The sequence below is a fragment of the Pezoporus flaviventris genome, unplaced genomic scaffold, assembly GCF_033815535.1.
Source record: "Pezoporus flaviventris isolate CSIRO_AGI_PZ_B2104156 unplaced genomic scaffold, CSIRO_AGI_Pfla_v1 ptg000034l, whole genome shotgun sequence".
Taxonomy (NCBI): domain Eukaryota; kingdom Metazoa; phylum Chordata; class Aves; order Psittaciformes; family Psittacidae; genus Pezoporus; species Pezoporus flaviventris.
Genome location: NW_026892582.1, coordinates 2616999 through 2630581, shown reverse-complemented (window position 1 = coordinate 2630581; position 13583 = coordinate 2616999). Strand labels below are relative to the sequence as shown.

Here is a 13583-nt window from a genome sequence, read left to right as displayed (position 1 = left end):
CCACCTCTCTGCTCACATCCAGCCATCTCAAGGGGCTATTCAGCTTCTCACATCAATCCCTGCCCATGCTACCAGTGAAAAGGCATCGATGTCTAAAGGTGCTGGTCTTTGTAGATGCTGCACTCCACTCCCTGCAGTTCACGTGAGAGCCAGGAAGGTGGGCAGGGACATACTACCTGAAGCTGAGCCTGCCCAGGGCACAGCAAAGGGACGAAGCAGGGATCAGAGTTGCTGTGGAGCAGGTCACTGTTGAATCAGACCCTAGAGTGGACATCCCTTCCGACAGGTCCCCTCTCACCTTTTTTCTTCTGGACACGGACAGTGGTGTTGGGGAGGACGTTGGGATCTCCCTCCAGGGTGTAGTGATATGTGCAATCATCCTCCTCATCCTGGAATGAGCAGTATTCACTGGCCTCCTCTGTAGAGGGAGGGGAAATGGTCGCAGAGTCATCAGGACCAGGCAAAGCTTAGGGAGCTGCCCCACATGCTCACACATATGGGGCAGGGCCCACAGGAGACACACCACGTGTATCTGCACCCAGCTTGCTTTGCCTGATACCTTTCTTTAGCTCTTCCACCATCTGGAGCTGGAGGTGGCACGTGCTGCAGTTCCCTTTTGTATTGCCTGTTCCCCAGGCCTGGCAGCGAACACAGTCCCGGATGCTCTCACACACAGCCTGAAAGCCCTGGGCAAAGACCAAAGTTGGATAGTCAGGAGATAGCCCAAGGGAGGACACCGTCTCCAAAAGGCAGAGCTGGAGAGGCAACACTGCATCCTCACCCCGGTGCCAGGGCAAGGGCAAAAAGAAGAATCACAGTGAACATGCAGTAAATGAAGGATTTATAAGCCCAGGAGCCTAGCACAGTAGCTCCAAAATCTCTTATACCGACAGCTGGCATTGGGTAGTGATTAGATCTTCTCCAAGGGTTTTAGGTAGCCTTTCCAAAATATGACTAAGCCAGCTTTCTCCAGTCCCACTGTGGGATTGGCCTGCATTTGTCAACGGGGAAACAGAGGAAACAAACCATGAAATGTGGGGTTTTTTTACAGTCTTGGGGCAAACTGGAACAAGCCAGGAGCTGAGCTTCAAACCTCTGCCCTTCACCAGTGTGCAGATAAACAGGCATTCAAGAGTTGCTGTTGGTGAACAGCAAACTGCGGGCAAAGCAAGCCCACAGCTACAAAGCAGCTCCCATAGTAGACCCTTCCTGGCCACCAAAGGCAGGACAGGAAAGACTAACCCCTCCTCAGGATTTTGTTCCTGACCAAGATGAGCCTTCATGTCTGCTTTGCCTTCCTTCCCTAGAGCGTTGCACAGGAGAAGTGATAAACACAGAGGGATCCCAGGCTGAGCCTCACCAGGGAGTAGCTGATTTCGCAGGTGGAGCTGGTGTACAACGAAGCCTTGTCACAGATGCATCTGCCACATTCACATCTCCCATGGTTATTGCAAATACCCTGGGAGGGAAGAGGGGACAATCAGGGACCAAGAGCAACTGCAGATGTGCAGCGCACTGGGGGTCAGCAGGGTGCCAGCTCCCAGTGGCCCTGGGCATCAGGGCAGTTTGCTGCAGCCCTGGCTGGTCTTACTGGCCCCGTGCTGGCAGGGCAGCACCTACCCCTCTACTGTCGATGCAGGTGTCGTTGCTCATGGGGCATTCGCAGCCTGGCCCCTCCCAGCCGCTCTCACACACACATGCACCCTTGGAGCAGCGGCCACGATCTGCCATGCAAGAGGAGGAATTGCCCAGGGTCAAAGCTATGCTGTTCCCCCAGCCCTGCCTGCAGCTCTCCTGCCTTCATTGGGGTACAAAGGGGATGCAAACAGGCTCCAGTGCACCCTCCCTGCACGTTTGCAAGCACAGAGTCCCCACAGCCCATCGCTGGTCACTCAACCCCTCCGTGCCAGTGCCACCAACCCAGGGACACCCCGCCTATGCTACCAGGACAGAGCAGGACATGGCACATTGCAGGGTGGGGAGCTCCCGAGGGCGGTGGGGCTGCCCTCACCATTGCAGAGGAAGCCGGAGGTGCGTGGGCACTGCAGGACGTCGTACTGGCAGAACGCCCCATCGAAGCGCTGCATCAGGTCCTCGGAGTAGCACTGGCACTTCCCACACAGGCACTCGCCCCGGCCCGAGCATGGCTCCACGTCCCCAGGGAGGATGCAGACTTCATTGTTAGGTGAGGATGCTGGGGAGCAGTCACATGTGTCCCCTCGCCTGGTGGGGAAGAGATCGTGCTGAGAGAAGCAGGAGCAGAGCACAGGACAGCAGGGTCCTGAGCAGGATACCCAGAGCATGACCATGTCACTGGGGATCCCCAGAAGCAACCAGCAGGAACCCGGGGGGGGGCTGTGTGTGTGTGTGTGTGTGTATGGAACTGGACAAAGTCCTTACCAGCCAGGATGGCAGATGCACTGTCCACAAACAAAGTCCCCATGAAAGCTGCACATGGGTGAGTTAAACTCTTGTTGCTGTGAGAGAAGACAGAATGGACACTGCCAAATGGGCTCAGCTGCTCCCAAGACTATTTCAGGAATTAGAAAGGCAGATTTGGAGCAAAGTTTTGCCCACAAGGCCGAGCTCTGCTATAAGACAACATGCCCAGCTTGGTGCGGTGACGAAGATCTCCTTGGCCAGGTTGAGCCTCTGCTGAGCAACAGTGAGGGGGCAAACAGGACCCACACGTGCCAGCCATGCATTCCCTCCCCAGGCTGCCCAGGAGGAGGACATCTGTCTGTAATACCCCTCCCCACCATGTACCTGTTCACAGGGGCACACGTCACAGATGACAGAGGCTGTGACTTTGAGGCTGTCACTCAGGGACGTGGGTTTCACTTGGATGACTCCCTGCCGGTCTCTCTCAGGGAGACTGCAGACATGCTGCCCGCCAACATACTCGAGCGCCTTCACACGCACATTGAATTTGCCCTGAGGGAAGGGACACACCACAGGGGTGAACCAGCTCTGCTGGACCACAGCATAGCCAGACCGACCCCAGGTGAGGAAGGAAGGAGGGATGCAGCTCAGTCGCTCACACATGCCTTCCCTGAAGGGCCATTCAAAGACTTACCACCTCCCCACGGGTGATGTGGAAGGAGCCAGATTCTGTCTTTTTGTACATCAAGGAGGTGAACTCTGTCTTCATGGCTTTGGGGACAAAGTCAGCCCGGATATCCATCTTGGTGCGGATGCGCTGGGTGGCAGAAGATAACCACAACAGTGATGTTCAGCAGTACACCTGCAACCACACCATGTCCTGCCCAAGAGGGGCTGCATCCTGCCTGCTTTCCTGGGCAGGAGGTGCCCCCCCTTCTGCCTTCCCTGGGAGTGAGAGCAAAGCCCCAGAGAGCACCATTACCTCAAAGGCTGTGCGGAGCAGCTCCACAATGTTGGAAGAGTCCTCCTGGAGCACCCCAATCTCAGAGATGGGGAAATACTTGTGCAGCTTCTGCAGAGAGACAGGAGCCCCTGAGCCAAGGCCTTGAGAAACCTTCTCTAGCAGTGAAGTGGGCTCTGCTTTGAGCAGGGTTTGGACCAGAGACCTCAAAGGTCCTTTCCAACATAAATTACTCTCTAGCTCTGTGTCCCCATTGCTTTACAAGAAACAGACATCAACATGGAGAGAACTCTAGGATCCCAGATTCCTGTACCCAATAATACACCCTGAGACCTCCCATGGCCCAGAGCAGCCCCCTAACACACTGTGACACCCTTTCAAAGTATCAAGAGATGGGAGAACACTTTCTCCTCAAAGCTGAGCTGCAGGCAGAAGAGCAATAGCACTGGAGGAAAGATAAGCTCACATGGCATCACTGCCACAGTCTTCTCACCTCATAGTAGCTGTAGGAGTGGTTGGTGACAGCGAAGATGGGGATGATGTTGTGTTGGCCTAGCAGACGCACCAGGGTGGGCACCGAAGGGTAATCCTGTTTGGTGTCATACACGTAGGTGCCATCAGTGTCTAGGTGACAGTGCTCATCATTTCTTGCCAGGATCCCTGCCAGGACGTTGGTCCCATCAGCTTCATAATGAAAGGCAGATTCAGTGGAGAACACAAGCAGGTGAGTGCTGTCCTTCCTCCAGCCAATCTTATCCTACAGCCAGGGGAGAAGGAGAGAAGGAACCTTTATCTCTGTGTCTCCCCAAACCACTGCACAGCATCTGCAGCCACTGGCAGGCCAGCATTAGCAGGAGCTGGAAAACCCAAGGGACAAGGCACCACCTCCACTTGTCAGCTAACGCAACCAGCTATGGGGCTCTGGGAATCCAAGTCCAGGTCTCCACTTCCCCTTCTGCACCCCCAATGTGTAGGATGTCTCCCAGCAGCTCTGTGCCAGTACTATACATAGAGTCATAGAATCAGCTAGGTTGGAAAAGACCTTAAAGATCATCAGGTCCAAACATTACCCCAACACTGCCAAGGCTAGCACTAACCCATGGCACTGAGGCCTTGTCTCCACTGTGTGTGAACACTTGCAGGGATGGTGACTGCAGCCCTGCCTGGGCAGCCTCTTCCAGTGGCTGAGCATCCTTTCTGTGAAGAAATTTTTCCTAATATCCAATCTAAACCTCCCCTGGTGCAGGGAGCAAACCCACGCTTTTCTGGATGTGTTTGGAGCTGTGCTCATCATTCGCCAAATGGCGAAGCCCAAGCAGGCTGTTTTCTTTGGAGCAGAGTTTCACCACCACAGGCACAAAGGGGGACAAAGCGAGCAGCTCCTGTGCTGGGGATCAGACACTAGAGATACACACGCAGATGGTCTAAGACCTAGGAAAAATTCGGAATGCAAAACAGCTTGGCACCAGAAACATGTGGCTGGGAGGGCAAGACATATAGCTGTGAATGTACATACAACCTCCCAGGTTCCCAGCTGAACATATAACCCGGGATCCCTGGCTCTCTTGTCAGCTGCCCAGCATACTGCTTTTTGCTCATCACCCAATATCAAGAAGATCCACTGGTTAAAACCAGACCCCTGCCCACATGGCTCCTGAATCCCCCGCCACCATCACCTTGCAAACAGCTGTCTGCAAGATGGCATCAAAGCCACCCTCAGGGGCATCAAGGTTGCCGGAGATGCGCTCTTTCCTGAGCTCTTGGCTGAAGTAGTTGATATTGCTGGTCAGACGGATAACATTCTTGAAGGAGAAGGGGGAATCAGCATTGTTCCAGGGTTCACGGAGCCTAGGAGAGAAGGGGAGAGTAGGGTTTGTGCAGCCGGCAGGAGCAAGGGGATGCTTGGGTGAAAGGAAAGGGTGTGTGGGGACTCCTGGAGGCTTGGGAAGACATGTCTTCCCAAGGGAAGACATTAACTTCAGTTGGCAACCGTAAGCACTGAGAGGTAGAATGGGTGAGGGCAGAGATGGAGGAGGAGGCATTCAATCTGTTGTGGCAGAGCAGGCAGAGTCTGAAAGCTGAGGACACCGCTGGCACTGGCATGGTGCTAACGCAAGCCCTGAGCAAAAGGTGGGGAGGCCAGGGGAGACATTTGCAGTGAAGGGAGAGAGATGAGTGGAGGCTCTTGCACCGCAGACATGTCGAGAAAGCCATGGAGAAACATATGGTGCCTGCCTTCCCCTCTGCTCCCATCCCAGGGACCCATTGGCCTCACTCACTTCTCAGGTCTCATATCTGTCTGAGGGGATGAGACTTTGTCCACAAACTTGCCAAATCCAATGGTGTAATTGGAGGTCAGGGCTTGCAGGAACTCCGCTGGAAGGAGGAGGGAAAGAGGAGGAGACACGTGAATAAAGAGGTGTATGTGAGGTTGCTGCTCCTGGGCATCTTCTCTACTGGTCAGGTCTAGATTCCCAAACTGTCAGCTTCTAAGCTCTTTGGGCTTGTGGCTTGTCTTTTTTGCGGTAGTAACCTATACCACCTTTGGTAGCCCCCTTTCCAAGGCTGGAGCTTCTGCAATAGTGCAAACCATACCTACCAGTTCAGATGCCAAAGCCACTGCACAGATCAACTTCGCAGGGCACCAGCCCCCATGCTGGGCTGAAAGGAGAGCGCATCACGCATGAGGATCCCTGCATGACCAGGAGAGACAGCCCCCCTCCCCATCTCCAAAGCAGCAATAATCAGAAATTCTAATTGAAACAGACATTTCTCAGCTTTTTGCCAGTTGCATCCCTTTCTCTGGTGCTAGTAAGAACTCCTCACTGCAGGCAGGAGTGAGCTGCCTACCTTCGTCAGCACAGAAGCTAGCTCCCCTATTCTTCCAGCTCTGGTCTCACCTAGGTTTTGGCCCATGCTTTTGAGGTTGTCCAGATCATCAGACATAGAGTAGGAGAAGTCCATGAGGATGTAGAGATCCACAGGGCTCTCCAAGGGCTGGAAGACATCCATGTTGAAGCTCATCTCCTCCCCAGCTCGCAGCCGCATGAACATGCCCTGTGGGGACACCTGGGTTCTCTGCAGGGATGTGTTGATACTGAAATTCTGTGAAGAAAGTGATGTGAAGGGGATGGACTCCACTTCCTATGCAGATACAATGAGGATAAGTCAAGGACCAGGGAGATATCTGGGCACTGGAAAGGCAGGATGTTCACACTCCCTTCCCTCATGTACAGCTGAGGACCAAAGGCAGCCTCCCCCATGTCCACACGTGCCCAGCTGGGCACCTCCTCTAGACCTTGGCATTTTGCTTACATCTGTTTTGCCTGAAAAGCCATGCAGCCCTAAGCAATCAGGTCTGTTGTTAACAGGTTCATCAGCTAACAAAAGCAGAGCATTTTTTTGAGTACACCCTACGTGAAGAGAGATCTGGACTTTGTATTCTTCCTGCTGAAGACTATAGGAGGATGAAGGACTTGAAGGACACTGGGAATGGTGGGACCCCTCAGGAGAAGCTGGGCAACAGCTGTCTCCCCAGCACCCACCTGTTGGGTCTGCATCTCGCCCCTGGTGTACACGATGCTGGCCTCCCTGCAGCCGTACCGCAGCAAGTTCTCCCGCAAGTTGCAACGAGGCTCTTCAAAGCTCTGCCAATGGGGAAAGAACAACATCACAGCCACTGAAAGCAGCAAATCCCTCGTGCAAGGGGAAAAGGCACTTATCAGGAAACACGGTCCTCTGCTGGGAGCATTAGTGAACCTCTGGGAGCAGGAGTAAGGGGATGATCCAGCACAGAAGAGCCAATGTCCCCCCAGAAGCAGGGAAATGTGATGATCAGTGAGTTGCTGGCTTGTTTGAAATAAGACTCTGCCTCTATCCCTTGCACACACCATTTCAGATCTGGCACACCACAGCCTTTTCTGCTAAACCCTGCATTACTGCAGGCTTGCCCCAGACTCTCCTTCCTCCCAGTTCTCCATGCCAAGGGAAGCCCATGTTTCAGCACTTCCCATCAGAATCAGCTCTTTGCAGAGAAGCAACAGCCAGGAGCTGACCCTGCTCTTGGGTCCCTGTCCCAGCTTCCACTAGAGGTGGTGGGATCGCTCCATCAGCAGAGTGGGAAGCGGAGCCTTGGGCTCTCCTGCAAGGTCTTACCTCATCAGTGCAGAAGGAGCAGTCCTTATCCACTCGGATGCACTCAGTGCAGCTCTTTGCCCGCGACAGCACACAGCGGTTACCTACTGGGAAAGATCAGGGCGTCAGGAATGGAGAAAACCATGAGAGGGCATGAGGAAGGCCGATCTTGTTCCTGGGTGAGTCAGTGGAGTTTCTGCCTGGTTTGCTAGTGGAAGCAGGCTACAAAACAGCAGTGGGGTAGTGAGAGGGGCCCCAGATGCTGGGAAGACAGAAAACAGGAGGAAGAACACACAACTGGTCTTATAAGGGTGGTGAGGAGCTGGCACAGGGTGCCCAGAGAAGCTGTGGCTGCCCCATCCCTGGCAGTGTTCAGGGCCAGGCTGGACACAGGGGCTTGGAGCAAGCTGCTCTAGTGGAAGGTGTCCCTGCCCGTGGCAGGGGTTGCAACTGGATGAGCCAGAGTCACCCAGGCAGTCATACAACTGCTGCACTCACTTTTGCTTCGTTGGCAGAGGCCAGTGGCACAGAGCAGAGACAGGAGGAGCAGCCCAGCACACATCCGTGGCAGCACATCCATCCTCTTCCTCCTAAAACACATGGATCATTATGTTGTGGAGAGCCAAGATAGAAATGGTCCTGGAGATAAGGGCAGCTCCTGCAGAGCCCTTGCAAGCTGGTGCCTGGAAGCAATCTCTGACCTCACCAGGGCAGGGCATGAAGGCAAAACCAAGAGTGGTTCATCCTGTGCTCAGGCATCGGCAAATGGCTCAAAGTCCCCGGCAGTGGGGCAGGGCAGGTGCCACAGCACAGCACCCCTGTGTCCAGAGCCAGGGTGCCTGCATTGATAGGATCAATGCAGTCAGCCAGAGCCCAGGCTGCTCCTGGCTGGAGCCCAGTGCCATCCACATGTGGGAGCACCAACCAGGACAAGACCTTGCTTTTTCCAGCAGGTTAAGGAAAAAAAAAATGAGAGGAGGAAAAAGTGACTGTCTGTATTGTCCAAAAGCAAAACAGACCCCTCCCTTCTGCTATTTCCTATTGTACTAAGAGTTTCCAGGATGGTTGAAACAACAATAAATAGAGGGTGAGGTGTGGAAAATGCCAGACTTGGAGCTGTTGAACAAATCTATGGTCTTGAGAGCCCAGCAGCTACTCTCTCTCCTGTCCAGGGCAGCAGGACCCCCTGTGTGGATTCGAAGGCCAAATCGTAAACACTGAAGCATTCCCCCTATACCCACATGTGACTTTGAAAACTCAGTGCCATCCAGAAATCAGCATTTGGACATGGTAAACGAAAGAGACAAAGATGGAACTCGAGCTCTGCAGCTACTGTGCCAGACAGTGACTTTGGTACCTTGGCAAGTCACAGGAGCCGTCAAGGCACAAAACGCAGTGTAAATACATCTCTAAAGCACCTCCTTTCTGGAAGATGCAAGTGTGAAATGTAAGATTCAAAGTAATTGTCTTATAGCTTCTTGCTGTGTAAGCCCTGACTAAAATAAGTGAAGAAAATGGGAAAATCACTTAGGGAAGGGAAAAGGGGTATCATGTGCAGTAAAGACATCTGAGTTCCCAGGCAGACACCAGCACACGGTCCAGTCACTTGGTGACTCAGCTACTAACAGCCTGACCTGGGGCCCAGGGAAACCCCTGGAAAGACCTGCTGTAGTCACAACAGCACTGGGTCACACGAGGCCTTTGGAGGATGGGGATATTTTGAAGCAATTTGGGGGATTTTGAAATCCCTTTTTCCCTTTCTCCACCCCAGTAAGCCCTGCCAGCTGCAGTAACCAACAACTCAGAGCCATGGGGAGATAAAATCAGGGGTGAGATTAAAGTGGAGGGAAGTGCTTTGACCCCACCAAGGGAAAAACACAGCAAGACATCCCCATGGCACTCGGCAAATCCCATTTCCCAACATGGGCAAAGGCCACAAAGAGAGAATTGAGTATGGGGGAAGAGACTGCTCAGCCCATACGGCCACCTTCAAAGGTGGCCTCAAAGCAAAGACCTAATTCATCCTCCTTTAACCACGAGTCAAGGAAGAGTCACCAGGGGATGGATGGGCACACCCTAGGCCTTGGACACAGGAACTGCTCTCACGTCTTTTCAAGTGCTGAGATAAAAGGCCATAAACCTCAGCTCGATATTAAAGTCCTGCTGCCCTGGGAGTTGCCGAGCTCCGAGGGTTGAGCTGGGCGGCTGCTGGCAGGCAGGGCACTGGTGGCTCAGAGAGCATTGCCGCTGCCACGCAGCACTGCAGGAAAGCAGCCCACGGTGTTTGTGCAGAAGCCTGCAAGGGACATTCCTTGATTTCAGAAGTGTCCTCTGGAAGAGGAAACACCACTTTCACTGCTGAAAAGCTGCAGTGTTTGGTTGGATTTTCATGTTGACAACAACAAAAGCTGTTCAGTGTGCAAAGCCAGGAAAAAGAGCAGAGCAGCTCATGGCTGCACACAGACAACCGACCCCATCCCAGACCACCACTCCAGCATCCTGGTCTCCTCCTGCTCCCCCAGCCTTTGCCTGCAACCTCAGCACAGTCAACAGACCTGCTCCAGAAAGATCCCAGGAACTCCTGAGCCTGGAGAAGCCCACACTGGGCACCTCATCCCCCAAAACCATCAGATGCTTCAGAGAAACTACTGGAGCAATGAGATGGAGGACTGGGTTGGAGTGACCCTGTCCCATCCTCACCCCTTCCCAATGCTGGGAAGGACAAGGCTGAAACTGGGCATCACCCTGGGGTGGGGACTGGGGAGTGGAACCAAGTAACAGGTTATGATGAGCCATGAAGTCATGGTAGGAGCCTTGTCCCAGCTGCCATGTGGGGGACACCTGGCAGGTTGGGGACATGGAAGTGGGAAAGCAAGGAAAATAAAAAAAAAAAAAGCTCCCAGAGCAGCCTTTCCTCCCTCCGGTGGGCATTGCCTTTTTTATGGCTTCAGACCCCCCATGCTTCCCAGCAGTGCTTTGAGGCTGCATATGGGACTGACACCCTGGTAGATGGGAGGCACCTGTAGGAGCAGCTGTTCACCCATGTGTGCTTGAGCATCACGGTGCTCTCAGCACGCTGGTCACCATGATCAGCCTCAGCACGGGGCTTGGTGTCCTGAGGGAGAGCTCATAGTGATGTCGGTAAAGCACAAGGGCACCCGGGTGTCTCCCCGGGAGCCCTGGTCCCACAGTGCTGTGGCAGCCACAAGGGCTCATGCGGACTCAGTTCTCCTCCCCTGGCACGCTGCAGGGACACAGATCAGGACCACAGCTCACGCTTTCTCCCTTCCCAGGCTGCTCCGTCCCCAGCGCATGCAGCGGCACAGAACTGCCAGGGGCTGTGCTGAAACCTGAAAATGATCAGCTGCCCAGGTGGCTACCGAAAACTTGACTCGCCAATCAAAGCCTTGCTTAAACACAGGCTCATATTTGTCTTTGATTTTGACTCCCCCCCTCATCCATCCCCCCCTTCCCCAGGTGGGCCTCAGCAGCCGGGAGCTTCCATGCAAGTGTCACCGTTTGCTGTTTCCAGCAAGAAAGGGATCTCAGCCCTTTGGTCAAGCTCCAGACTTCAGAAAGCCCCTGGCATCCTCTAGCAAGAGACAAAACAGCAGGACTCAGCCTGGGGACCCACACGGAGCTGCTGGGAGCCAGGGAGCAGCTGACAGCACCCTGTGCCAGCTGTGATACCTTGTCTTATCTCTGCTCCCTGGTTCGGGCAGGGGGAGCGCTGAGGGGCTGGCAGCAAGTCCAGGACTCTGCCTGTGGGACCTGCTTGCATGCCAGCACAGCCCTGGGGCCCTCCTGTCCCCCACCTGCTGCTCCCACCACATTCTCTGTTGCTTTGGCCCCGACAAGATGCTTTTCTTCTCCCTCACTTCCATGGGTGCCTCTCATGCATCTTTTCCCCCACCTAATCTGTGCTGGTCTGCTCCCTCACACCAATCTTTCCATACATTTCCCTATCTCCCATACACTTTAGATCCACCAGCCCACCTATACCCTGTCGCCTTTTCCTCCAGGGTCACCCTCTGTCCTTGCACCCCCCTCACAAAGGTTCTGCAAAAGAACCTCTGTAGATTTAGCAGGTCAGAGCCACCTTTGCACAGTTCCACTTACGAAAGCTTTTGCAAGGTGCCAGCTCCAATGCTGCCTTTTCCCCTGGAAGCAGGACAGGCTGAGACAGCAACCTTTGAAACCTGCAACAAAGGCTCCCCAAAGGGCTCTGCTCTGCCTTACCGCACTATGGTACCCCCACCCTCTGCTCCACAGCCCCCCACCCAAATGTCTGCAGAGGCAGCCTCTGCCCATGCAGCCCTGCAAAGCCTGGCTCGATCTCCAGCACTGCCCTTCCAGCGGGCTGAGGGGCACAGGACAGCGTCTGACAGCCAAATCCAGGGGAAAAAGGGGGAACAAGCCAGCAGGGAGCTGAGCCCCTCACTCCATGCCCTGCCTACCTGCCCGTACAAGGAGCCTCCAGTGCCCGATTTCATCCCTCGGTTAATCAACACAGTGAAACTCAAGCAAGCTGGACACTAAAGAGCATGGATGAATTAATTCCACAAACCTCATTAGCGCCGAGTCTGACTCAGTGTCCAAATCCTCTGCTGCAGCCCGAAAAACAGGCACCCACACACCAAGCCAAGAAATTCCTCTGAAGGCAGAGGGGGAACGTGCTGCTTTGCTGCTGCAACTTGATTTCCAGTCTTGGCCTTTTCTTTCTTCTTCTTCTTCTTTTATTTCCCCCCCCCCCTCGTCTTTATTTTCTGTCCCTTTTTTTTTCCGCTTGAATGTCAGCCTCCAGGCCGGCAGAGCTCGATCCTGCCTGCCTCCCGCTGCCTTCTGCTTGCTCCAGTCCAATAGCGACTTCGTTCTTGCTCCTCTCGCCTCCAGAGCTGCCGCCTCTCCCTCCCGCGGGCTGGCAGGGAGGAAAGGTGGGAGCAGCAGTAAGCGAGATCGGAGCGCAGGTGAGGACGAGCTTTATCCCAGCTGGGGAGGAAAGGGGTGCCCGTGACTCAGGGCTTGGCATTCCTCCCTCGCACACCTGGATGGGCAGGCACAGCCCGCGCAGCCGCCCAGACCCTCCCTCTGCGCAAGCACCGTCCCACAGGAAAAGGGCTGAGCGGGTGGTTGTGGGGTACGGGCAGCGTCAGCTGCTGGCCTTTGCCTGTCTGCGGGTGTTTCTCCTCCACGTTTCCTTCTGGCAAGAGCGGGGCTGTTACCCCGCACACAGGTAGCTCCTAGCTGTAATACCAGGTAAATTCCTGCCACGACAACCACCGGAGCCCAGCCTCTGTACCGTGAATGCAGAGAAGACAGATCCACATCTGGCTTTACCCAGGGCACAAGCACAACAGTCCACCCCACATCTGCAATAGGTCTGGCTTGTGGGTCAATGCAACCCCTTCTAGCACCGTGAGACCCACCCACAGCTGCCCCTAATGCATTCTACCATGGTCCAAGGAGCAGCAATCCCACAACTGCACCCAGCCCTTCTGCTGGGCTGGATCCCAAACCCCTTCCCCAGCCAAAGAGCAGCAGGGTTTAGAGTTCAGGTGAGATTATTTGCTCTGCCTCGCAGCATCCTTTTGCTTTAGAACCTGGGGTTAGTCATGGCTCAGCTACACCTCCTGTGGTGCAGAGGGTACACATACCTGGTAGATGCAGTAGCGGAGGCTGTGTTTTATCTTCCTGATAAATCCTCACAAGGAAAACTGCATTCCCTGCACTTCAACACAGACAACAGCAACAGCCAGATGAAAAGCTCACATATTTCCTGCATGCGCTGGAGATTAAAAATACAAGCAGGGCAATTTTTACCTCTGTTATCAGTGTAGCACCACAGAGGCTGCTGATCGACTTCATGATGGTGGTGACCAAGTGCTGATTCCACTGAAAGTGAGGAGCAAGATTCCTTTCACTACAAGAAATATGAAGCTCAAATACATATGTGTAAACTGATTAAGCCTGAGGGAAAAGGAAGATGTGCTTGTGCCATTAAAAACTGCAGCAAATGGGAAACAGGTAGGGGCACAACTGAGGATGGCTCAGGCATAACTCCGGTATTTCCCAGTTTCTGAACACTTGACTTCACACCCTCAACATG

General features: G+C 54.1%; 2 protein-coding genes across 14 annotated transcripts in view; one reads left to right on the top strand and one right to left on the bottom strand.

The window, feature by feature from the left end:
- ITGB4 (integrin subunit beta 4) overlaps positions 1–13583 on the bottom strand; it is a 30198-nt gene that overhangs the window by 15504 nt on the left and 1111 nt on the right. For 7 of the 13 annotated variants that reach the window (XR_009744898.1, XM_061461979.1, XM_061461986.1 and 4 more), the window contains exons 1-17: positions 12045–12201; positions 7976–8067; positions 7499–7584; positions 6889–6990; positions 6244–6448; positions 5623–5719; positions 5020–5191; positions 3837–4100; positions 3365–3454; positions 3077–3199; positions 2767–2934; positions 2401–2477; positions 2012–2223; positions 1621–1724; positions 1361–1459; positions 560–686; positions 299–418 (exon numbers count right to left, since the gene is read on the bottom strand). Coding sequence is in view for 12 of the 13 variants with exons in the window: in XM_061461979.1 (XP_061317963.1) it covers positions 299–418; positions 560–686; positions 1361–1459; positions 1621–1724; positions 2012–2223; positions 2401–2477; positions 2767–2934; positions 3077–3199; positions 3365–3454; positions 3837–4100; positions 5020–5191; positions 5623–5719; positions 6244–6448; positions 6889–6990; positions 7499–7584; positions 7976–8067; positions 12045–12049 (2143 nt within the window). In the remaining variant the exon portion in view is untranslated. Of the gene's footprint in view, positions 1–298; positions 419–559; positions 687–1360; positions 1460–1620; positions 1725–2011; positions 2224–2400; positions 2478–2766; positions 2935–3076; positions 3200–3364; positions 3455–3836; positions 4101–5019; positions 5192–5622; positions 5720–6243; positions 6449–6888; positions 6991–7498; positions 7585–7975; positions 8079–11596; positions 11677–12044; positions 12202–13583 lie in introns of those variants that run through there. The other 6 variants (XM_061461991.1, XM_061461978.1, XM_061461983.1 and 3 more) reach the window with 5 other exon arrangements.
- ARHGAP44 (Rho GTPase activating protein 44) overlaps positions 2631–13583 on the top strand; it is a 239099-nt gene continuing 228146 nt past the window's right edge. The window contains exon 1 of the mRNA XM_061461997.1: positions 2631–2636. The gene's annotated coding sequence lies outside the window, so the exon portion shown is untranslated. The remainder of the gene's footprint in view (positions 2637–13583) is intronic.